The sequence below is a fragment of the Ascaphus truei genome, chromosome 3 (assembly GCF_040206685.1).
Source record: "Ascaphus truei isolate aAscTru1 chromosome 3, aAscTru1.hap1, whole genome shotgun sequence".
Classification (NCBI taxonomy): Eukaryota; Metazoa; Chordata; class Amphibia; order Anura; family Ascaphidae; genus Ascaphus; species Ascaphus truei.
The window spans coordinates 385,772,297-385,795,999 of record NC_134485.1 but is presented as its reverse complement, the minus strand read 5'-3'; the positions used below and the strand labels follow the sequence as shown (position 1 = coordinate 385,795,999).

Below are 23,703 nucleotides of genomic sequence, written 5' to 3'. Positions count from 1 at the left end.
GAATCCGTCTGGCTAGCAGCTAACATTTCAGAGTTCTCTGGTCTAAGGCAGCCAGCTACTGCCAGTAACAACATCCTTTTATACCTTGCTGGTTAACAGGTGTCAGCTTACCTCCTGATTACCTAGCTTCCTCCTGAGTTAACCTTCTGAGTGCTGGATGAAGCACTCAGACATATGTTTCCCAGGCATAACTGATAGGGGTTGACTTCACCCTGTCACATACCTCCCCTGTTTGTGTGTGGCTATGGTCCCACACGGCTGAAGCCCGACCCTCCACTCCTTCTCTTGACAAAAAATCGTCATTTCCATTGTCCTTTCCAGGTCTATGCTGTATATCAAAAGAGAAGGGTTGGAGGGCCATATACCACCTGGTCAACCTTGAATTTGTGACCTTCATGGTGATTAACCATTTGAAGGGCGCATGGTCAGTGACCAGGGTGAAGTGTACTCCGGCGACATAATGTCTCAAGGCCTCAATTGCCCATTTTACAGCGAGGCACTCCTTCTCAATGACGGAATACCTCACTTCCCTTGGGAACAGCTTCCAGCTGATGAACAGTATGGGGTGTTCAACACCATCAAATTGCTGGGACAGCACTGCTCCTAGTCCTACCTCTGAGGCATCCGTCTGGATGATGAAGGGCTCTTTAAAATCTGGGCTCCAAAGAGCGGGGTCCTCTGACAGGCACTTTTTTAGCATGTCAAAGGCGTCTTGGCACTCTCAAGACCATTTAACTTGGGTCGGGGCACTCTTTTTTGTCAGATCTGTTAGGGGTGCAGAAATTTCTGAAAAATTGGGGATAAACCGCCTGTAATACCCTGCTAACCCCAAAAGGGAGTTGACCTGTGTCTTTGTCTGTGGGGTGGGGACTTACTTTATGGCGGCCACCTTGCTAGCTAGTGGCCTTACTATCCCTCCTCCAACGGCATAGCCCAAGTATTTTGTAGTGGATTTACCCAGGGCACATTTTTTTCGGATTTACAGTGAGCCCTGCTTCTCTTAAGGACGTTAGGACTGCCCTTAACCTTTTTATATGAGACTGCCAGTGTCTGCTATAGATGACAATGTCATCCAAGTAGGCAGCGGCATATGTCCTATGGGGTCGTAGTACCTTGTCCATTAACCTTTGGAACGTGGCTGGAGCCCCATGTAACCCAAATGGCATAGTGACGAATTGGTATAAACCGAGAGGGGTGGCGAAGGCAGTTTTGCATTTGGATTCTTCCGCTAGAGGTATCTGCCAATATCCTTTCGTGAGATCTAGGGTGGAGATATACTCTGCTTTACCAAGAGAGTCAAGCAATTCATCCGCCCTAGGCATTGGGTATGCATCGCATCTGGATACAGCATTTACCTTTCGCAGATCCACGCAAAACCTCACCTTCCCATCTGGTTTAGGGACCAACACTATAGGACTACACCATTCGCTGTGGGACTCCTCGATCATGCCCAATTCCAACATGTCTATTATCTCTCTCTCTACCAGGTCTTATCTGCCCTCTGGCAATCTATAGGGACGGGACCGTACTTTTACGCCAGGTTCTGTCTCAATCCTATGGGACACTAAATCAGTCTGTCCTGGCAGCTCAGAAAAAACATCTGGGAACTGGTCACATAAGTCTAGTACAGAGGTGGCATACTTTATCCTCACTTGGCTAGTGCCGCAAGCCGGGAGGTTTCCCGGCTTGCTCGTTTTTTCCCTCGGCGTGCCGCGCGTCATTGATGCGCGGTCACGCTTCATCGGGAGCGTGCGCGCATGGCGCGTGTGCCCAGGGCTCCCCGAGGGAGCCCTGGGTTCCTCTAATGTGGGGGATGGCGGTGGGGGGCTCCGGGGGACCCGGCGGACCCGCAGAGGGGAGGGGGAAGCCCCGATCGGAGGACCGATCCTCCGAGGCTCCGGCGCGTGCGCGGGAGAATGCGGCGCGCCCGGTATCTGTCGTGGCCGAGACCGGGTAAATGTTAGAATAAACTCGGCCGCGACAGTAGGTCTGACCTTTGTTCCGTTGTTAACTGACCTCCCATGGGAATCTGATGGTCATTGTACGTACTACTCTTTGGAGGCTGTGGACCCAAATCCGTCTCTCCTTCCCAAGGGTGGATGAACAGCAATCTCATCGTTTTCCAGGGTTTCAGGAGGTTTACGTGGTAGATTTGTTTACCCTTCCTGGACCCTGGTTGAGAGATCTCATAGTTCACCTCCCCGGTGCGGCGGAGAACTTGGAAAGGACCCTGCCACTTTGCAAGGAGTTTACTCTCTGATGTCGGTAGTAATAGCATCACTTCGTCCCCAGGTTGGAAGACCCTCAAGCGGGCATTTTGGTTGTACTGCCTCTTTTGATGTTCTTGAGCAGATTTGAAGTTTTCCTTAGCAAATCGACCTATCATGTCTTGGCGGTTTCTAAGGTGTATGACATACTGAAGGGTATTCTTGGAGGGGGAGGGCTCCTCCTCCCAGGATTCCTTCAGTAGGTTGAGAATACCCAGAGGTTGGCGTCCATATAGGAGCTCAAACGGGGAGAAGCCTGTGGATGATTGGGGAACTTCTCGTACCGCAAACAATAGGAATGGGAGAAGTTCATCCCAAGCTCGCTTTTCAGTGTCCACAAACTTCCTAAGCATGGTTTTTAAAGTACGGTTAAACCTCTCTACCAATCCATCAGTCTGAGCATGGTAGACTGACGTCCGGACGGATTTTACCTCCAATAACTTCAGGACATCCTGCATTAACTTTGCCATGAAATTTGTTCCCTGGTCAGTTAAAATTACTTGGGGAAGTCCTACCCTAGAGAACAGTTCTAACAGCCTGTGAGCAACCTGTTTAGCAGTGGCTGATCTCAGTGGGAAGGACTCAGGATATCTGGTGGCATAATCTACAACAACGAGTATAAATTTATGTTCCTTCGCAGAGGGTTCTAAAGGTCCAACCAGATCTACCCCAATTCTCTCGAATGGGACAGCTACCAAGGGCAGAGGGACCAAGGGAGCCGGCTTCTGTCCTTTTTGGCTAGTTAACTGGCATTCAGGACATGTCTCACATAGTTTCATGATGTCACCATGTATGCCTAGCCAGTTAAACCGGGACGAGATGCGGTCCGTGGTCTTATCCCTGCCCAAATGACCACCCCATGGGAGAGTATGGGCTAGGGTGAACACTGTTTTAATCAACCCTTTAGGGACTAGCATCTGTCGAATGTCCTCCCATGTTTGTGTAACCTTATTCACATGATATAGGATGTCATTCAATAGTTCAAAATGTGGAAACACTCTTACACCTTGTTCATCCATTATCTTGTTGTTGACCTGTACCACCTTCTCATATTGTCTAGCCAAAGCTGGGTCTTCCCTCTGCCTCTGATGGAAGTCAGGAAGATCCAGGTCTGGCAAAATTCCCATATCTATCGGTTCCCTGCCCAGGTCATCTCCGGCCATGACCTGCAGTCCTTTGGGCTGACTAATGTTACCAAGAGTCCCAGCCTTTCTTAACCAGTCCTCTTTTCCACACGTCTCTGTTTACGTGTCTTTGGGACGTTGTGTCTACGGGGAAAAATCTCTGGGGAAAAAGGAAACAAGTCTCCGGGCTTCTCCGGTATCAGAGAAATAGGCTCCGTAGGAGTAGGGGCCAACAATGTTTCGAAGTAGGGCCAGTCTCGGCCAAGTAGAACAGGAGCAGGTAGCCAGTGAGCAACTCCCACTAGCAGGCTAGCCTCTTGATCCTTGATACGCAGTAGAATGTTCGCCGTCGGGTATCTCTTTGTATCCCCATGGATACACTCGATTTTCCACGGAGAGTCATAGGATAGTTTGTTGCTTGGAATTAGGCCCTCTAGGATCAGGGTTTTTCCAGATCCCGAGTCCAGCATGGCTTTTACTATTTTCCCCTCCAGAGATGCTGGGACTAACCACGGATTGTGGTCCCCTCGGAGAGAAGCTGTGGCAGTGGTTCTGCCAAAAGAACAGTCCATCTCATCATCTCCGGAGTCCGCAAACTCGGTTGTCAGCGGAAGCTCTTGACGGGGCTCGGTGTTTGGACCTCTCCGCTGTTGGATGGGAACCTCCCTTCTGGTTGGTGGTGGAATCCTCTCCACCGGATGGGTGACGGGAGTCCAGGTTCTCGGGGAATACTGTGGGTGGTGGCCTCCCTTGAGTGATCCAATGGCCTCGGACCCGGGATTGTCGTCTCTGCGGGAGTTTGTACCAGGAATCCTCCGAGATGGGAAAGGGTCTTCTGATCGGGTGGACTGGATCTCCCGAGCTGATGGGTTGTAGACCCCTCGATTGTCTGCTCTCCTGCCTCTGGCATCACCGGAGGCAACTGGTATTTGCACGGACCGTTCCCAGCTATCTTGTTGGGTATCGTCGCCAAGGAAGTTTTCCACCAAGCGGACTGCTGAATCCAGGGAAAATGCAGCGTGTCTTTTTACCCAGGAGCGGGAGGAGGGGGGCAATATCTGTATGAACTGCTCGAGCACAAACTGTTCAAGGATCTCTGCCTTGGTATGCTTCTCCGGTTGTATCCACCTGGTACATAAGCTGTGTACTAAGCGGTGGGCTACGACCCGGTGTCGGTTTCTGTTTGTATATTTGACTGTCCGGAACTGCTGTCGGTAGGTCTCTGGAGTGAGGCCTAGGCGATCCAGAATAGCAGCCTTTAGTTGCTGATAGTCCATGGCCTCGTCTGCTGGAAGAGCCTGGTAGGCTGCTTGAGCTTCTCCTATGAGGAGTGGAGCCAGAGTCGTTACCCAGCAATCAACTGTCCAGCCGTGGGCCGTGGCTATCCTTTCAAAAGTGAGGAGAAATGCCTCTGGGTCATCGGTTGGCTTCATTTTAGGCAGCATCACCGGTGGGTTATTTGGAATCTCTGGTCTGACTGTGGCTGGGCCTTCGGCCAGCAGTTGGAGTAGCTTTTCCTCTCACCGGGCCTGTTGCTCATCTTGCTGGGCTTGTCGCTCAGCTTGCTTCTCTGCTAGCTGGAGCTATTGCTCAAGGAACTGAGAAAAAATTGTCTCCATTTTTTTTTGTGTGGCCCTTCAGATACAGGAGCCGTCCGACATCCCACTTCTGACACCACCTGTGGCAGGACGGCCTGTAGCCGAGGTCAGGGAACAGTCCACACGTGTAGTTTCAGGATAAATGAAAATGTTCAGTGGCTTTATTTCTCCACAGCATAACATAACATGTGGGTACACTGTCCCTTTAAACAAAAACAAATCCTGCTCCACATTGGGAGGACTGACTAACACTCCAGGCCTATCTAGCAGGCTGGCTGGCTAAACCATTTACCAAACCGTAAGTGTATTTTAAGCAGTCAGGAAAACAAATGAACAAGTCTTACTTTGGTTGAAGAAGTTAGTTTGGTGAATCTGTCTGGCTAGCAGCTCACATAGCAGAGTTCTCTGATTTTATTTGTTGAAAAACATGCAACATATAGAATACAGAAACAGACTGTCAAAACATTACATATTTACATCGGGAGGGAAAAAAATACAAATAAAACAATAGAACACAAATTCAGTGCAATTATTTCAAATATTTACATTTCTCCACAGTTTTTCCCACTGTTTCTGTTCTATTCTGGAAACAGAGAGTCAAAACATTACATATTTACATCGGGAGGGGGAAAAAATACAAATAAAAACAATAGAACACAAATTCAGTGCAATTATTTCAAATATTTACATTTTTTTTTTTTACAGTATCTGCTATTCCTTCCTCTTCCCCCTCACTTTTCAGGGCTTCTGTTCCACCTTCCTCCATTGCATCCATAGTATCCCCCCAAGACAATGCATCATAGGTATTTGAGGTGGTTATCCCTGATGACTGTAACTCCCCCGTGTGACCTCTGCCTTTGGCCTTTTTCTTTGCTTTAGTTACATGCTCCCATCCCTCCCCTTTTGGCCCGTTCCCCTCCTGCCGCTGCTGCCCCCTGCTCCCCTTCTGCCGCTGCTGGCCCCTGCTCCCCACCTGCCACTGCTGGCTCCTGCTCCCCGCCCGCCGCTACTGGCTCCTGCTCCCCGCCCGCTGCTACTGGCCCCTGCTCCCCGCCCACTGCTACTGGACCCTGCTCCCCTCCTGCCTTTCTTCTTGCTGGCTCCTGCTCCTCCTCCTGCTCCTGCTCAAAGGATAACTCCATGGCACCAAACTCATTTATCTGGGTCTCCTCTACTAGGGCTGTCTCAGTGTCCTGGGGAGCATTATTATGCGCCGCCTCAGGACACTCCCTAAAAGAGTGACCCTGTCCCCTACACAAGTTACAGTACACAGTACAGTATTAGGACATACAGATCGGTTATGCCCAAGAACCCCACACTGGCTGCACCTGATCTTATCACAGCTCGCACTCAAATGCCTGTTGGACCCACATTTGAAGCAAAGCCTGGGCTGGCCACTGTAAAAACAGACACCTCTGTCCCCCCCAATGAAGAGGGAATTTGGGAGGTGATGAGACACACCATGTCTTTCCCACAGCTTAACCTTACACCTCCAACCCCCAGTCCACACCCACGCTCCTTCCCAGATCTCCTCCTCTATTTTCTCCAGATCAGACAGCATAGTACATTGTCTCTTCCACCAATAAAGAATGTCTTGTTTGGCAACGGCCTCGTTGTGAAAAATTACAGTCACCAGTTTGGTTGTAGGACGACTTACAGGGATGGCAACAAAGTCTTTCCACAGAAGTGTGAATTTCAAGTCCTCAAACCTGTGCCAGAAAGCTTCTAGCAAATCCCCCCTTTTGAAGCTTATGTCCTATTCCCTGTTACCTGGGGTGTGTATGAAAGCAAAAATGCCTGAGGCCTGAAACCCCATAGATTCCTTCAAAAGGACTTTACCAATAAAGCATTTATCAGGAATATCCCCAATACCTTTGTATCGCAGTCTCACCACATTTATCCGCTTGGCAGTGGGGCTTGGAAACTGGGGGTAACTGCTGGACCCTGGACCGGCACATCTCCATGCAGACCCTTCTGCTCTCTCTGGTCTCTCTCCAGCTTCTCCAGGGATGCTCCGCTGTGCTGCACCATCCGTGGCTGCTGGTGGCCTCGGTGCTGCACCGTCTGTGGCTGCTGGTGGCCTCTGTGCTGCACGTCTGTGGCTGCTGGTGGCCTCTGTGCTGCACCATCTGTGGCTGCTGGTGGCCTCTGTGCTGCACCATCTGTGGCTGCTGGTGGCCTCTGTGTTGCACCGTCTGTGGCTGCTGGTGGCCTCTGTGCTGCACCGTCTGTGGCTGCTGGTGGCCTCTGTGCTGCAGCAGCTGCTGGTGGCCTCTGTGCTTCACCAGCTGCTGGTGGCCTCTGTGCTGCACCGGCTCCTGGTGGCCTCTGTGCTGCACCGGCTGCTGGTGGCCTCTGTGCTGCACCGGCTGCTGGTGGCCTCTGTGCTGCACCGGCTGTGGCTGCTGGTGGTCTCTGTGCTGCACCATCTGTGGCTAGTGGTTCCTCTGTTTATTCCTGAGGCTGCACAGGTAACAGCTGCAGCTCCTCTCTGCATTCCTCCCTCCCCCGCACTGTGCACAGGTTGTGCTTTCTTGAGACTAATTGGTAGCCCTTGTGCAGGTTCAGTGATTTCATGGCACCCCTCTGATGATGCAACTTCTGCAGTGTTTGCAACACTCTGGCTGCCCTCTGGTAGTGCCAGCTCTGCAGTGTTTTCTGCACTCTGGCTGCTCTGTGATATGACCACTGCTACATTGTTTGTATCACCCAGATTGCTTTCTGACAGTGAGGTCTCACTAATCACATAGTCTGTGCCTGGGACACCATGCTCAGGGGTGTGAGCTGCTGTTTCTTGCATCTCTGCACTGTTGGTCTCAGGTGGCTGTGTTTGCGAGACCCACTCTTTGCTGCTCCAGCTGCTCACTGGGGAGTAGTATTGGATCTTCCGGACACTGAAGGGGTTAACTGCTGCATCATCTTTCCTCCCCTCACTCAGGTATAGCTTTTGGCTTCCCTCCAAACTGCTACTCCGCCCCTGTGTTTGGGAATTGGAACTCTCAGGGGCCTCATCTGAGGACAAACTACTCATAGGGCCTCATGCAGTAAGCGTTGATAAGGGAATTATCGCCATTTTATAGGCAAAATTGGGTTTGAGATTCAGTAAGCGCCGATAAGTGCTTGATTTCGCCAGGTTTCGGAGCCGATTATTTTGTTATGGCCATTCGCCTGCCGATAAGCCTGTTTTCGCCACTGATCGCCACTTTTTTAAATCGGCTGGATTCAACAAAAAAAAACAGCTTATCTGGCCTGATCGGCACTACGAAATTGAGATGTTATGGCCAATTTCTCCCGCCAACTAAAGTTGGCAGTTTGGAGGGGAGAACGATCGCTAAGGCTGCCGCAACGGCACTTAGAAAAAAAAAACTTCTGTACATCAATGGAGTCAATGGAGCGGGGACGTATAACAGTATAGTACTGTTTACGTTTCATTGCTCACAATACAAACGTCATTTGCATTACAGTGTGGGGGCATTCCCTGCATTGTGTCACAGCTGACGTGTATTATTTGCATAACATTATACTTTTACATGTTTGCAGCATTTGCGGGTCACATTACTCATCATGTGATGATGTGCCAAGGGAAAATACTATACTCAACTCTTAAAGGAGAACCTCACATCATATCACACATTTTACTGAACTGAGCGACAATTATTTACATGATGTTACACATGACACACATGTCACACATACACCGTATATTCATGTTCCTTTACATTACACAATGCTTGTAATGTGACACGCATCTTTAAACGTTCATGTACATCTGTCTTCTCATGTTTACATCTAGTTTTGGCTCCTCCCTATTTTCATGACGTCACTTATTGGACGCTCAATCACATTGCATGTTTACATTGTAACCGTAGCATTACAAGCACTTCAACCTAACTTATACACACATGTACAGTAATTCAGCATTGGGACACCTTGTTAACTCATTCTATACCAACTATCCTCCTTACAGAAATGCATGCATATGCACACGACTATTCATTGTTGTCAACATGTCACAATAACATGGCTAATTACACATGTTACACAAAACTTTTCCCACGTCAATCTCAGCCTTTTTGCCTAATTACATGACTGACTGTTGCGTTCACAAGTGTTACATGCATTGCACATGCAACTATTTATTTGCAAGCAATGTTTCTACAAAGGTTCACGTCACATCATTGCCAAATATCATCATTCCCTGCAGAATACACACAACAAATACTTATAACAAGAACTGCACACAGCTTGCCACAGAAGTACTTTATTATGTTAATGTAACACCTTGCATTTTACTATGTCACCTGACATCATCACATACCTATTTAAAGGACGCCCATTACCTGATCATTCACAGCTACTCATTTCAAAATGTTGAGATTGTTTAGGAGACGGAGGAACATTCTTTTCTATGACATGCTTGATGATGAAGACAATCATATAGGGCAAGGGAGGGACACACCGAGGGACAGTGACAGTGACAGGGACAGTCACGCGGATACGACAGAGACTGGGAGAGGGACAGGAGATCAGAGGAGAAGACAGAGGAGACAAGTTGTGCCTCGTCCGCGTCTGTACAGGGAGAGAACCCTGTTAGATGGGATGAGTGAGGAGGAGATTGTAAGTCGCTATCGTTTGAGTTCAGCAGCAATCTTAGCTCTTTATCAGGAGATAAGGGGAGATTTAGATTTTTTCACAGCCAGAGGTCGTGCAGTCCCTGGGCTTGTTAAAATGCTGTGCTCATTAAATTATCTTGCTTCCGCGTCATACCAGACAACTGTGGGCATAGTGGGCGGGGTCTCGCAATCTACATTCTCGCGGGCCTTGACCCAGTTTCTCTATGCACTCAATAGACGCGCTTGGAATTATATTCATTTTCCTACAGAGGCGACAGAGTGGCTGGAAGTCAGGACTGGCTTTTATAATATAGCAGGGATACCATGTGTGCTGGGTGCAATCGATTGCACACATGTTGCTTTGATTGCACCTAGTCAGAGTGAGCATGTGTACCGCAATCGGAAGCACTACCATTCACTCAATGTACAGGTGGTATGTGATGCGACGATGAGGATAATGCATGTGGTACCCAAATTCCCTGGTTCCAGTCACGATTCCTCCATCCTGAGGAACTCTTCAGTCTTCTATGCATTCGAAGAGGGACATTTTGAACATGGTTGGCTGCTGGGTGAGTACACATTTACATGTTATAACACAAAACACATTTTTATTTAGGAATGTTGGCATTGTACAATTTGATCACTAATGTCAGCTTATGTGTGCTCCATTCATTATAGGTGACTCAGGATACGGAATTAGGCCGTGGCTCTTGACTCCGGTGCTAAACCCTCAAACTGAAGCAGAGGACAGGTACAATGCAGCCCATATATCTACAAGATCTGTTATAGAGAGGACATTTGGCCTACTCAAGATCTGATTTAGGTGTCTGGACAGAACTGGTGGGGCTCTTCTATACAAGCCTCAAAAAGTGTCTGATATTATCCTTGCCTGTTGCATTTTGCACAATGTTGCACTGAGGCACAATGTACAGTCAGACCTTGCTGAGCCTTTGGTAGACGAGCATCCCACCCATGTAGCTGCTGAAAATGAACAAACAGCCAGTGGTGGCCAGACACGCCAGAATCTCATCAATTCATTTTTTTCTTTAAGTAAAAACATATATGTTCCAAGTTCTACTTTTATACTTACATTATGTTATCTTAACAATAATGTTTTTTTATATACCCTTCTGGTAGGACACAGATGAATATGGGTTGCACACCTTTCTTTTCTCTGCTTTGTGCACAAAGGGATGTGGCACCGGTATGTTATTGTTGCACAGGTTATATAATCCCTCTTCAATTGTACTTTAGTTGTGTGTATGTGAATACAACTGGGGTAACAAAGCACTAATATTTTAGCATTGTGTTGTTCCTTATGCTAACACAATACACATATTATGCCCATACTCATTCATGCTTCTAGTATGCTTACATACAATGTTATTGGTGCAGTGTAACATGTACATCCATATGATGTGTACACCAGCCTGATTTACATTTTGAATGTCATGAAATATACATGGTGTTGCACATTTAACACCAAATACACACTTTGCTGTGTTGTTTACGGTACTGAAGATGGCATGTCAATGTTTGCAATTTATATATTGTTCCTTTGCATTATAGGTATATCTCCAGTATGACTGATCATGGTATGTATATTTGCTGACATCTCTCATAAGATGTGCCTACCTCAATCTTCCTATAATTATTTGAAGTAAAAACCCAACATATTGCTTTTAACACAAATGTAACATACATGTACTTTCTGTATCATGTATATGCATTTAGCTACTCTTGAGCTTTCATGTGCATTGTATTAGAAAATGATTACTCACATTTCATCACATTTTATGTATGTTTCCTTATAAATTCCATTAATGTAATATAGAGGTGTTTGGAGACAAGGGGATAACTGTACTTATTTGTTTACTTACGGGAGCTCATTCATGACGGATGAAATTGACTGATCATAACTCTCCATGCATGAATGCCTGTAATCACAACAATGCGTACTACATCTTATATTTAGCAATGTAGGTGTTTTTTAATGCTAAGAATTAATAGTCAACATTAATTTACATTTGTGACATGTGTATGTATAAGTCACACGTGTGTGGATGTGTCCTACATGTACCAAGTGTTAAACTGTTAACAGAGAAGACAAATTTGTCACTAATGTTACTGTCATTTAGCATTTATAATTTACCAATATGACAATGTTGGTAATATTTTTGCAATATAAATCACGTCACTTCATCATTATCATGATGATAATTATCAAGTATTGTCACAATTGTAACGTCAATCACGTGCACATTAGCATAGACACACTTTGTAAGACAACTGTTTGTGTCTGTATCAATTTGTGTAGGATCCATGTATAACACCGACAAATGATAACACCAGCTTTATTATGGTAGCTTATATCATCATATTGACTATACTATGTATTTTTAGAACGTTTAATAAACACAGTAAACTATAGTTAGTTAGGTTAATGAAATATACACAGAAACGTACTTCATTACATGATGTTGATGTCATAATCAGAACATCATGCATTGTAGGGGACCACAACATCTGGCCAATAACATTATTTGCTACAATCCCAAACCATTTTATCAACATACCCATGTAACAAGAGATTTTTAACAAGAAATGGCTAGTTGGTTGTAAGTGTCCTTTACATTGGGAGAAGGAGTGGCTCAGTGAGTAAAGACACACACTGGCACTGAGATTTTGAAGCAGGGGAGTCTGGTTCAATTCCTGGTGTCGGCTCCTTGTGACCTTGGGCAAGTCACTTTATCTCCCTGTGCCTCAGGCGGCAAAAAATAAATTGTAAGTTCCACGGGCCAGGGACCTCAGCCTGAAAAATGTGTCTGTAAAGCGCTGTGTACAACTAGCAGCGCTATACATGAACATGCTCATATTATAATTATTATTATTATTATTATTATTGTTACATAGTTTCGACAGTCATACGTTCCATTACACAATAGAATTCACAAATGTGTTAGCAGAGTGGGAATGGTTGTTATATATAAAACACACCATGCCATAAAATGATAGTAGTCATTAAAGAACACTCAATAAAAATTCATGAGGCACTATTTTGCAACATCATTATGTTAATTAAGTGCTTATGCAATATAGGCATAAGGGTATCACATTTTTAATTGTTTGTTAATAAGCGCTGCAAGCAATATAAAATTAGTTCCATATGTAGTATAGTAGTCGGTGGCTCCTCCTCACAATCATCTCATATAAAGGTAGACTCTTCTGAAATCATACATTGATCCGATTGTATCTTCCCCGACATCTCTGAAATACAGCAAACACATGATGGTCAAATATGGCACCTTACTATATATGTATCCGTGACAACGCATTACACAGCTCTATATGATTGTGTACATACACACGTCACTCACTTATATGTTAGAAGTACAAGTGTACATCAGTATGTAATGTTTCTTTAAATTTGTAGCAGGCATAACTATGTATATGATGTGAACGTTGCCTGTATACTGAAAAATGTGCGCGCACATCTTAGTGTGCGCACGCACTTCACGCTTGGCTGCACTAACTGTTAGCGCATGCGCAAAACAAAGCGTACGTTGTGCGTTCAATACATCTTGAAAATACCATTAAACATAAAATCTTTATTTCAAATACAATGAATACGAAACTACATTCGTTCTAAACGAGTACATCTGTATTCTTTTGAAACAGACGTGTTTGGACAGAAAGGACGGCCGATAACACAATGCGCAAATGCAATACGTGTGACGTCATGTTAAACCAGCGTGAAACGCACGCTAACACTCCTCCGACTCAATTAACATTCAGCTAACGCCCAGTTGACGCCTACAAACACTGAGCCGCACACATGACACACTGCAGTTACCGTTACTATAACAAAACATGACAGCCAATAGGCTTTGAGGCGCGCACGTCGCTTGGGGGCGGGACTTACATCCGTAATCCTTTTTAAGGACGCCTTGGGCCATGACAAGGGTCCCACGTCATACGTGGTGGACCCGCTTTTAAATGTTGCATGATAACAAAACAGGTATGTGTTAGAGTTATGTTAAAATGTTGCTAATATGGTTAAAGGGATAGGAAAGTACGTATATTTATTCCGTCAGCAATGTGTACTACTCTTTCAGGTTATACTATATTGTATTCGGCAACAATTTCTTTGTGATCGCTACATGTTATGCAGTCTGCAATGTTACGCTGTATCCACGCATTGAAAGGGAAAATGGTGGTTAAAAAAAAAAAAAAAAAAAAAACATTTAAACGCACAGTCAACGCATAACGGTTGTTATATTTACCATTCTTCTAGAATTAACTGTTCGTCTGGCTGCAACTGGTCGCTCCAGAAATGCAAGGCATTTTCATCCACGCTTGACCCACCCGCTGAATCCAGTATGACACACATCTCCTCCATGAAGCGCTCATAGGAATCGCCACTGCTTTCTTCAAACAATTGGTCGGGAGGTAGGTTCATTTCTTCTGGTTCCCATTCCAATGCATTTTCAGCTGAAAGGCTTGGTACATAATCATAGTACTTTTGTTGTTGTACAATGTGGGTTTCAGGAATGGAGGGTGCAGATATTGCAGCAGGTATCGATTCACACGGAACAGTAGTAGCGGATCCATTGCTATTGGCATTAGGAATAAATATGCCTTTCACAACAATATATGTGCCCTCTTTCAGGGTAAAATGCTTTTCCTTTGCAATCTTCCAGAAACCATAGGTGTGTTCTAGCTTATCCTGCACACGTTCAAAAAAGTCATTAGTTGATAAAGTGAATCTTATTGAGGAATTAAAATTCCGCGCATGCCTACGGTCTTGGTAATAAGGATATTTAGCTCGAATCAAATCATAGATTTGGCGTGTGCTTGCTTTGTGTCCGCGACTGTTTAAAATTGCTTCTGAAACCATGTACTTATAACCTAAGAGGGGATTCATATTGTTAACGAATTCATCAGCCATGTCAGAGTAGCACAAAAGATGTGTGCAGTTCTGTCTTCTTTGCTCATCAAAATGATTCTGCTCAATGGCTAACAAATTCCTGTGTTTCGTTTTCAAGGTCAACAAAAGTAACTACTTTTACTCCTTATTTCAAACGCCAATTGGATGTGTCCTTTTAATTGGTTTAAGTTTTGTGGTTAGTGATAGGCGAATGTGGGAAAAACATGTATCATTTTTTTATCTCGTTTGTGAAAACATTCCTACACTTATTTCAGTAACATTGAGTTTTCTAGAAAAATAACAAAGAGCACTGTGTGAAAATAGTGCTTAGACAGCCATATCAGTAAATACACACACCTGCAAAATGAAATGTTTTTTTCCCACATACATTTCTGTGTGTATTTGAAATTCTGGTTAACTACCTGTCTGCATGAGTTTAAATACGTGTGTATCTATATATATATATAAATATATCTCTCTCATAAAAAAAAAAATATATATATATATATATAAAGTGTATATTGTACTATATGTATAGTGTGTGTGTGTGTGTGTGTATATATGTATATGTATATATATATATATATATATATATATATATATATATATATATATATATATATATAATGTATCTTTTTTTTTTTTTTTTATATTGCAGGAGTACACACAACATACTGTATTGATGGCAGTAAGTAGGCCTTGTATGAAACCTATTTAAATGGTGATAAACATGAGTGAATTAAGTAATAAACATTTGTTTGCACCCAATAATGTTAGAGGCTCACACTTAGTATAGTTGTCAAACATTAGGCCTGTATTATTAAAATAGTGTGTTTTCACAAGGAAGCATGAAGTGTATGTTTTTTGTAAATACATCTATACCAGTTTAGATAGTACTATATATACACACACACACACACACACACAGTGTGTGTCTGTGTGTGTGTGTGCATATATCAATACATACTACATATATATTAGTATCAATTCAGAGATGTTCTTGAAACAAGAACACATAAATGATTAAAGGACAACATTACAATGGCCACCAAAGGTAAGTAATATTTAACACAAAATCCTGCTGTACACGTACAAGAAAGATGTTTGCAGTTAAATAGGTGCTTTTATAATTGCATGAAAATAATATGCACATGCAATGATTACATCAATTAACACACCCAAATGCAATGTTTTGCTGCAAAGTCAATGGCAGCTTCTCTAAACTTAGCAACTGGCTCCTGGTGGACCATTACTGAACAGACGATTAAAACATAAATATTTATAACACTATTCATTAATTAGGAGTGTTAACATTTCCAAAACTTCACGTGTACAAGAACATACTTGAAAGTTTGGAAACAACACAGTCTTCAGCATACATACAATAGTAATTAGATAATCTGAAGTCAACAAAACAAGGCCAAAGACATATTTTCTGAATTATAACATTTATTTTTTTTGTTCCTTTTGCGAGCGAGTAACAGGCCTGCTTGTTGTCTCTTGAATTTTCCTTTTTCTTTTGCCACCAACTTTAGGCACAACAGAGCCACTTTGAGTGGCCTCTGGCACTTCACGGGCAGGGCTTGTGGCCAGTGACTCACCTACAGGGCTTTTGGGCAGTGACTGTTCACCTACGGGGCTTGTGGCCAGTGACTCACCTACAGGGCTTGTGGCCAGTGACTCACCTACAGGGCTTTTGGGCAGTGATTCACCTACAGGGCTTTTGGGCAGTGATTCACCTACAGGGCTTTTGGGCAGCGATTCACCTACAGGGCTTTTGGGCAGCGATTCACCTACAGGGCTTTTGGGCAGCGATTCACCTACAGGGCTTTTGGGCAGTGACTCACCTACAGGGCTTTTGGGTAGTGACTGTTCACGGACAGGGCTTGTGCCCACTGACACATGTGAGCAAGTTGGTAGACACTGCACAAGTGATGGTTGGTCTGTTTCATGTGTGTCTTGTTTTGTTTTTGTCGCCTCCTTTGTAGGTGTCTGCTGCTGAATTTGTACAGATGGCAGCGGTAGGATGTGATCAGGAACCTGCACAGCAATGTCTGCTACTTGACCGGTAACATTTGGGCCTGGTGAATGAATATCAGATGAATGTGGTGAAAACTGACCTGCATGAACAGATCCTGGCTGTGAGGTGTTGAATTGTGGTACATTAGTCATTCTCCAGTAATTAGCTTGTGTTTGCTGAACAACTAATGCTTCGAATGAGGTGTTGATTTTTTGCAACTGTTTAGGCACTTCAATGAAGACTCTGTGGAGATGTGCCAATTGTGAAACTGTTTCTTCCTGCAGTGCAATCATCCTTTCCAGCACTGTCATCAGGTCAGAATGGCGACGATTTTCTGCTTCCACAATTTTTCCCTCAGAAGCTACAATTGCATCATATGTGGTATTTGCTGGACGTTTTGGCGGTAAAACAGTTTCAATTGGAACCTCTTCATGGTCACTTGCTTGTATTTGTGTGTCTATGGCGGCGGCGGCATCATCATCATCATCATCATCATCATCATCAAAATCCTCTTCATCATGTTCTACAAATAAATGTACACATTATTAAATGGCATGTTAATCTCTGCTGTGTTACTATGTAATTGTACTGTGTCATAAGTAACAACTAACATGTTTCCATACGTTTTATAACCTCACATTAAAAACTACCTTGACTTAAGAATAATGTTTGGACTCAGTATGAAATATGAGTGAATGAAAACTTGCTGTAAACTCACAACTCCTACATGATAGTTAACATCACTAACACAATACAAGTTGCCTTACACTTCATTTTCACTGACACTAAGTAATCCTATTTAAAGAAGATGTGCAAAACAAATAATGAACATGACAACATAACATATAGAAGAGCACATATTATATGGCCACCAACTGATACACTCACCTTCTAGGTGTGTTGAGCTGGCTGACCCAGGTGAAGACACTTGTTCAGTCTCAGGTGACACATGTCCTTCAGGGGCAACTATATATAACAATAACATAAGTTTTACATTTACATGTGTAAATATTGAACAAACAGTTATTGTATGTTCTGTATTTATGAGTACCTAACAGCATCATTTCCTTAACCCAAAATGTGTGTGTGAAAGTGAACATAAATAGTTGTAATAACAATGTACATGCCTGTGTACTTAGAACTTTTGAGTTCCCTAACATAAAACATACTATGTTCCTGCAGTAATGCGTGAGGATAAATTGATAAAATTTGTACATAAAAATCATATGTTGTGTAGTGATATCAGTATCATAATGTACATAACTATCATGAGATGACCATACAGAATGGTTATCATGAAGGTGGTCATATTGCAAAAAGTGTTGTTTTTGGTAGAGGATATGTGTGGTACATTAATATAAGATGTGGCACACATGAATGTGGCTGTGACTAAACAAGACAACACATGCAGTGTGTGATAATGTGTCGTTGATAGTAGTAGTTCAACTATAGATATGAGTGAACTAATGTGTGACGTACGGTTTGATAAGTAATGAGTTGTTGGGGCATTTAGTAGCTAAAGTGAAGCTTTCAAATGAGTGTGATTAACTTCAGTTGTGCTAGTCAGGTTGTAAGAATGGTATTCCCTTCCCCAAAAAGCCTAATCAGCCACACCTTTCAATTACTTGAAACAGGTGAAAATGGTGTGAACTAAGTTGACCCTAAAATGAGGCTGTAATTAGTGTGTGTGCTGAACCCCACCCCCTCTGTTGAAGTGTATGCTGTGATGAGATATTAATTGCAGCTGCTTTAACACAATGGTAGATGAGCTAAATAGTCGTGTGCAGTTTTTAAGTTATGAAAACAATGACATAAAATATGATACGTGTGCCTCATTATGCTGTCTGTATATGAGTTAAAGCAAAAATGGACCTTTTCATAAACAACTATAGATGTGTTAGTGCAAGTGATGTTTGTAGGCCGTTGCATGCAATATATTTGATGCATGCTTAAAATAGGCAGTAATGTCATGTTTGTCGGAGTAAAATAAATAAAATACACAATAATATTCTACATATTTCTGTTCTGTACCTGTAGCTAGTAATAATTTCTCATTAACATGTGTTACACATGTGTACTACCCTGTTGTTCCCCATCTTCGCCCACCATCAATTGCTTCCACTGCAGCAATGCATTTTGGGAATTCACATGTAAATGAGCACGCAATGGCACGTGCTATATTAGTTACTGCTTTTAGTAGGACTACAACATATATGTCTATTTTGAGATATATATATATACAGAATCAGACATATACATATATAGATGCAGGTATGCTTATATTGTGAAGACAGTATAAAAAGCAGTGTAACTATGCAAAATAACTGTAAGCAACGACACGCCTAGTACAGTAATATTTCTCACCTGGTGGAAATTGTGAGGGGTAAATTCCTATATCACGGTCACCAGGTAAGCCTTCCACGACGACGGGAAGTAATTTTGCCCGAAGCAGCTCCTCCAATGGACTTAATATGAGACGTTGTGGTGTCGGCCCACCTCCAGTGCCAGTAGCATGCACGCGTTGGTGTTGTATTTTCTTTTTCAATTTGGACCTAATATCATCAAATCTCTTGTGACAATTCCGCTTGTTCCTCACATGATTCCCACACGCATTGACACCAATGACTATTGTGTCCCACATTTCTTTTCTGCTTGCTGAACTTGTCCGCCCTTGAAAAACATATAAAATATATGAGGTAAATGATTAATAATAGAAGCACCAGTTTCCTACACTGCTAGCTGTTCCAAGAGATAGCAAACATGCTGTTTTATGTGTAATATGTGAAGCACATGAGCATTCACTACTAAACCTATACATGTAAGCAAGGTTGCATTCATATTGTATGCAGTTATGGCAAATTGACCGCCTGTGTTTAGTTGTCCTTGTAAGGCATGATAAAAAGCTGTGTTTCCAGACTAATTAACATAGAAAGATATTCTGAACCCATATTTGCATATGAACAAAACTCAGATGACCTAGGATCACATGTATTTGAATAATAAATGTAAAGGTACACTTACCTAGTAAATGTCCATATATACTGTCATAGTGCTCCAGAATGCCAGTGACAAGAGCTGTATTTTCCTGGTCATTGAAGCGAGGATTACGTGGCTTCTCCACACGTTTCTTCCGAGCAGGTTTAGGGTCAGAGCTTGGCTGGTGCTGACTGGACTCTCCTTCTTCCAATGGAAGAGCCTCCAAAAGCTGCCCACCAGCAAGCACGCCACCACCAGACACCCCATCAGCAACTGCGCCACCAGCAGCACTCACAGCACCAGCACTCCCACTCCTAGCACCAGCACTCCCACTCCTAGCACCAGCACTCCCACTCCTAGCAACAGCACTCCCACTCCCAGCAACAGCACTCCCACTCCCAGCAACAACACTCCCACTCACAGCAACAGCACTCCCACTCACAGCAACAGCACTCCCACTCCCAGCAACAGCACTCCCACTACCAGCAACAACACTCCCACTCCCAGCAACAGCACTCCCACTCCCAGCAACACCACTCGGTGCACCAGCAACATCACTCCCCTGAACAGTACGTTCACTCCGACGCGTACTCGCACGAGTAGCACTCCCACTCCCACCAGCATCACTCTTCCCACGCTTTGCGGGCATACTTCCAGCACTCACAAAAAACAGACAACTAATGTACAGCCAATCACACGAAACACTTCCACATATAAAACAAGACAAAGATGTAAACAAAACAACAATGGACAAAGCTCACCCAATACACAACAAGTCTCTCCGTCAATATGCAAATGTTCAATCAGCCAGCTCTGTGCGTCTCTCTCTCTCTCTCACTCCCAACAACACAGAGAATGATTAGCAGTACACGTTGCCTTTAAATATGGCGCGCAATCCAATACATGCTTGTTTCGCCTGATTCAGCAAGATTTGTGATTGGGCAACCTATCAGCACCCCGCCACGCACGCCGATACACCTGTGTGTGATCGGATAATCATCGTGAGAGTGGGCGGATTTGTTTTCGGGTTCATTTTGAATGTATTCGGCACTTACTGCATACGGAGAGGAAAAATCGCCATTAACATGACTAATCGGTAAACTTGCCGATTTCACTTAATCGACGCTTACTGCATGAGGCCCATAGTCTCTTCTATTTTTGCAGCTCTGCTCTCTGCTTTCTTTTTCCTTAGTTTCTTCATTTTGCTTAGCTCTGTTTTCACTTTCATCTCTGCCTTTTCAGACAAACATTTCTTTGCTTTTGCAGAACTTCTCAGCTGCCTTAATGCTCTCACTCCATCAGAGTCTGCCTCCATGATGGGTCTCAGACCCCCTTCTCCCCCACACACCTCTCACTGCACCTCCATACTTGTGACCACTCTCAGCCTGGATAGCAGAGTTCTCTGGTCTAAGGCAGCCAGCTACTGCCAGTAACAATATCCTTTTATACCTTGCTGGTTAACTGGTGTCAGCTTACCTCCCGATTACCTAGCTTCCTCCTGAGTTAACCTTCTGAGTGCTGGATGAAGCACTCAGACATATGTTTCCCAGGCATAACTGATAGGGGTTGACTTCACCCTGTCACAGGGACTTTACCTTGTGTTATTGAATTATCAAGTAATGTTTCATTGTCCGGTATCCCGTTTCAGATCATCATTAAAGGGTATTTCGTATCCAGGACCAACAAATATGCATCATATTATGCATATTTCTTCAACAAACTATATAACTTATCTTACATGGGAGTTATAAATGTTCCCTCACAGGGATAAATCCTTACTATTTTTCCTACAGTGTATCTGGTAAATCTATTGTCCCTTGTCATTGTGCAATGGGATATGTTCTTAGGTTTCCCAACTCCATGGGGAAATATAATTATAAAAAAGGTCTTACTGGCATGCAGGGTGATTATGCTCTGTGTTCCCTTTGGACCTTTTGTGCATCAGTATACCCTACAGTTCTAAAATCACTAACAGGGAGGTTGCAGAGATCTAACCAACATAGATAAAATATCAGCTATATTATGTTACCCATGGCTATAGCTGGGTGAGCAACCCAATTTCATTACCAAATAGCATCCCTAAACATAACCAACACTTCTCATAAACTAAGAGGTCCAGGCTGAGAATTTGACAATATACTGTACTTGACTACACTAATATATAATAACAAAACAGACAATTACTATTCCTCTTTATAGCAAATGCTCTCAATGATAGGTTTCTCATGTACAGTAAACGCACAACTGAATATGTATATTGAAAACTCAACTTTTATAAGACTTCAGTTCGTATGACTGGTGTGTGCTGTACAGGTAGTCCTCGCTATCCAATGTTTCACAACGAATGGCATATCCAACGCTTTACAATGCCTCCCTATGGGCCATTTTACGATGCCTGGATGCGTTATCCAACGCTCACTGTCACTGATTAACATGGGACTCACTTTACAACAGTTGCACTGTCCAGCGCTACTTCAAGAATGGATTCCGTTGGATAACCGAGGACTGCGTGTACTGTATGTGTATTTAAAGGGAAAAAATGATTGGACTATAAACAGAACGGATTCTGTTGGATAACCGAGGACTGCCTGTATGTGTGTTTAAGGGGAAAAAGGATTGTACTATAGCACACAATTATTATTTTCTATTTTGGTCCCTTTAATCTATTTCTTGCAACACTTCATAAAATACTAAAATCATTGCATCATTTAATGTATTATTTTAGAGTGCATTTCATTTGTTTGTTTTTTAATCTCATGATGTAGATCACATTTGGTTTCTTGACTTGTGTACAAGATTGCTACTTTATAACACCATTCATTCAAATTCTTCATCCTTTCAGAAACATGTATACTGCTTCTTGCAGTGGTAATGTTTTGACTATATATCATTATGTTAACACTTTAAAAATGTAAACTGAACTCTTGTTTGGATGGTGTTTTTACACATGATGTGTAAGGCAAAATGGGCTTATTCTGTGTAATGCAGGTCCTTTGCTATTGTGCATTTCCATGAAAAGGCACTAAAGTGTAACCTCAACGTCCGCTTGTGAGAAACATGAACCAATTAAGTCATCTTGTTTCCATTTTTTGGATATCGTGTGTGTGTTTTTGCACGGTGTAACAAAAAACAGTGTATGAAACTGCAATGTAATGTGGAGCACTATACAGATGAATTAAAGCAATGTGAGAATGTACAATGATACTGTACCTGTACACAAGAGATTGCAGTCTATATGCATTGGTAGTCATTTTATATTTTTAATTAGTATATAGATGTTGTAGATCATATTTGTTATCTTAATTGCATTATGTGCAGACTGAAAAAAATATCCATTGAAATCTAAAAGTGATTCTATAATGGCCCAATAAAATGTATCTGGAAATACAAGCAATTTATTTTTCTTTCTTTCTTTCTTTCTCTCTTTCTCTCTCTTTCTCTCTCTTTCTTTCTTTTTCTATCTTTCTAGTACTTTATCATACTTTAATAATTTGTTAATTTCTACCCCACCATATATTCCACTTCCAGAAATAACTATGATAAGATAATATTTTCCTGGATGTACTGTAGAAGTTATTCATAAAAATGCTGATTTAAGAGAATTAGTGTTCATGGAACCTAAAGATAAAAATAATCTTCTTTAATGGAAAAGCTTTTATCTCATGGGGGAAAAAATCCAAACTTTAACTTTAAACCAGGTTTTCAGAGTTCAATGAATTGCTAATGACCTTAGTCAGTCATTTCTCAAATTAGAACACACTCATTGATGGATAGCTTTTCAAGCTGTTGTAATAATAGTAAGACCATTTCCTTAACTATAAATAAAAGTCTAGTCTATGGAATTCTATTATTCTCTCTTTACTAACCACTTGAAAATGTTGATATACCGCAAGTCACATTGTTTTCAGTGATTTTGTCGGCTTTTAATAGGTGCCATATTAATTATCCAGTCCCATTTTAGGAAACAGCATGTGTCAAAATGACCTTACGTGGAAGACTGTGGATACTGGTTTAATTTAGGTGGAAGCTTTCATTATACCGATAGAGTCAAAATTAAACCCCCTTGTGACCGGTCCAGATTCCCTGGAACACTGGGGTCCAAGAAAGACTGGCAATGACTTTTCTAAGCTGTGGAAAATAGATTCATTTGACATCAATCAATCAGGGGAAGTTAAGTG

At 42.9% G+C, this 23,703-nt stretch overlaps 2 protein-coding genes across 2 annotated transcripts in view; both read right to left on the bottom strand.

Annotated features, from left to right (window-relative positions):
* Nucleotides 1–23,703, bottom strand: part of PDGFD (platelet derived growth factor D) — a 311,915-nt gene that overhangs the window by 14,782 nt on the left and 273,430 nt on the right. The window lies entirely within an intron of this gene.
* LOC142490587 (uncharacterized) lies at nucleotides 3,171–19,019 on the bottom strand. Its single transcript, XM_075593001.1, has 4 exons — nucleotides 18,914–19,019; nucleotides 17,438–17,515; nucleotides 16,188–17,072; nucleotides 3,171–3,214 (listed from the first exon to the last, which is right to left on the bottom strand). The coding sequence occupies exons 3-4, from the start codon at nucleotides 16,858–16,860 to the stop codon at nucleotides 3,171–3,173; spliced, it is 717 nt and encodes a 238-aa protein (XP_075449116.1). The 5' UTR covers nucleotides 16,861–17,072; nucleotides 17,438–17,515; nucleotides 18,914–19,019.

Coding starts and splice junctions, on each gene's coding strand:
- LOC142490587 (XM_075593001.1), bottom strand. CDS start 16,860: ATGACAGTGCTGGAAAGGATGATTGCACTGCAGGAAGAAACAGTTTCA. Junction 3,215..16,187: donor ACTGGCCACAAGCCCTGTAG/GTGAGTCACTGG, acceptor CATGTGAATAAG/GTTACACAAACATGGGAGGA.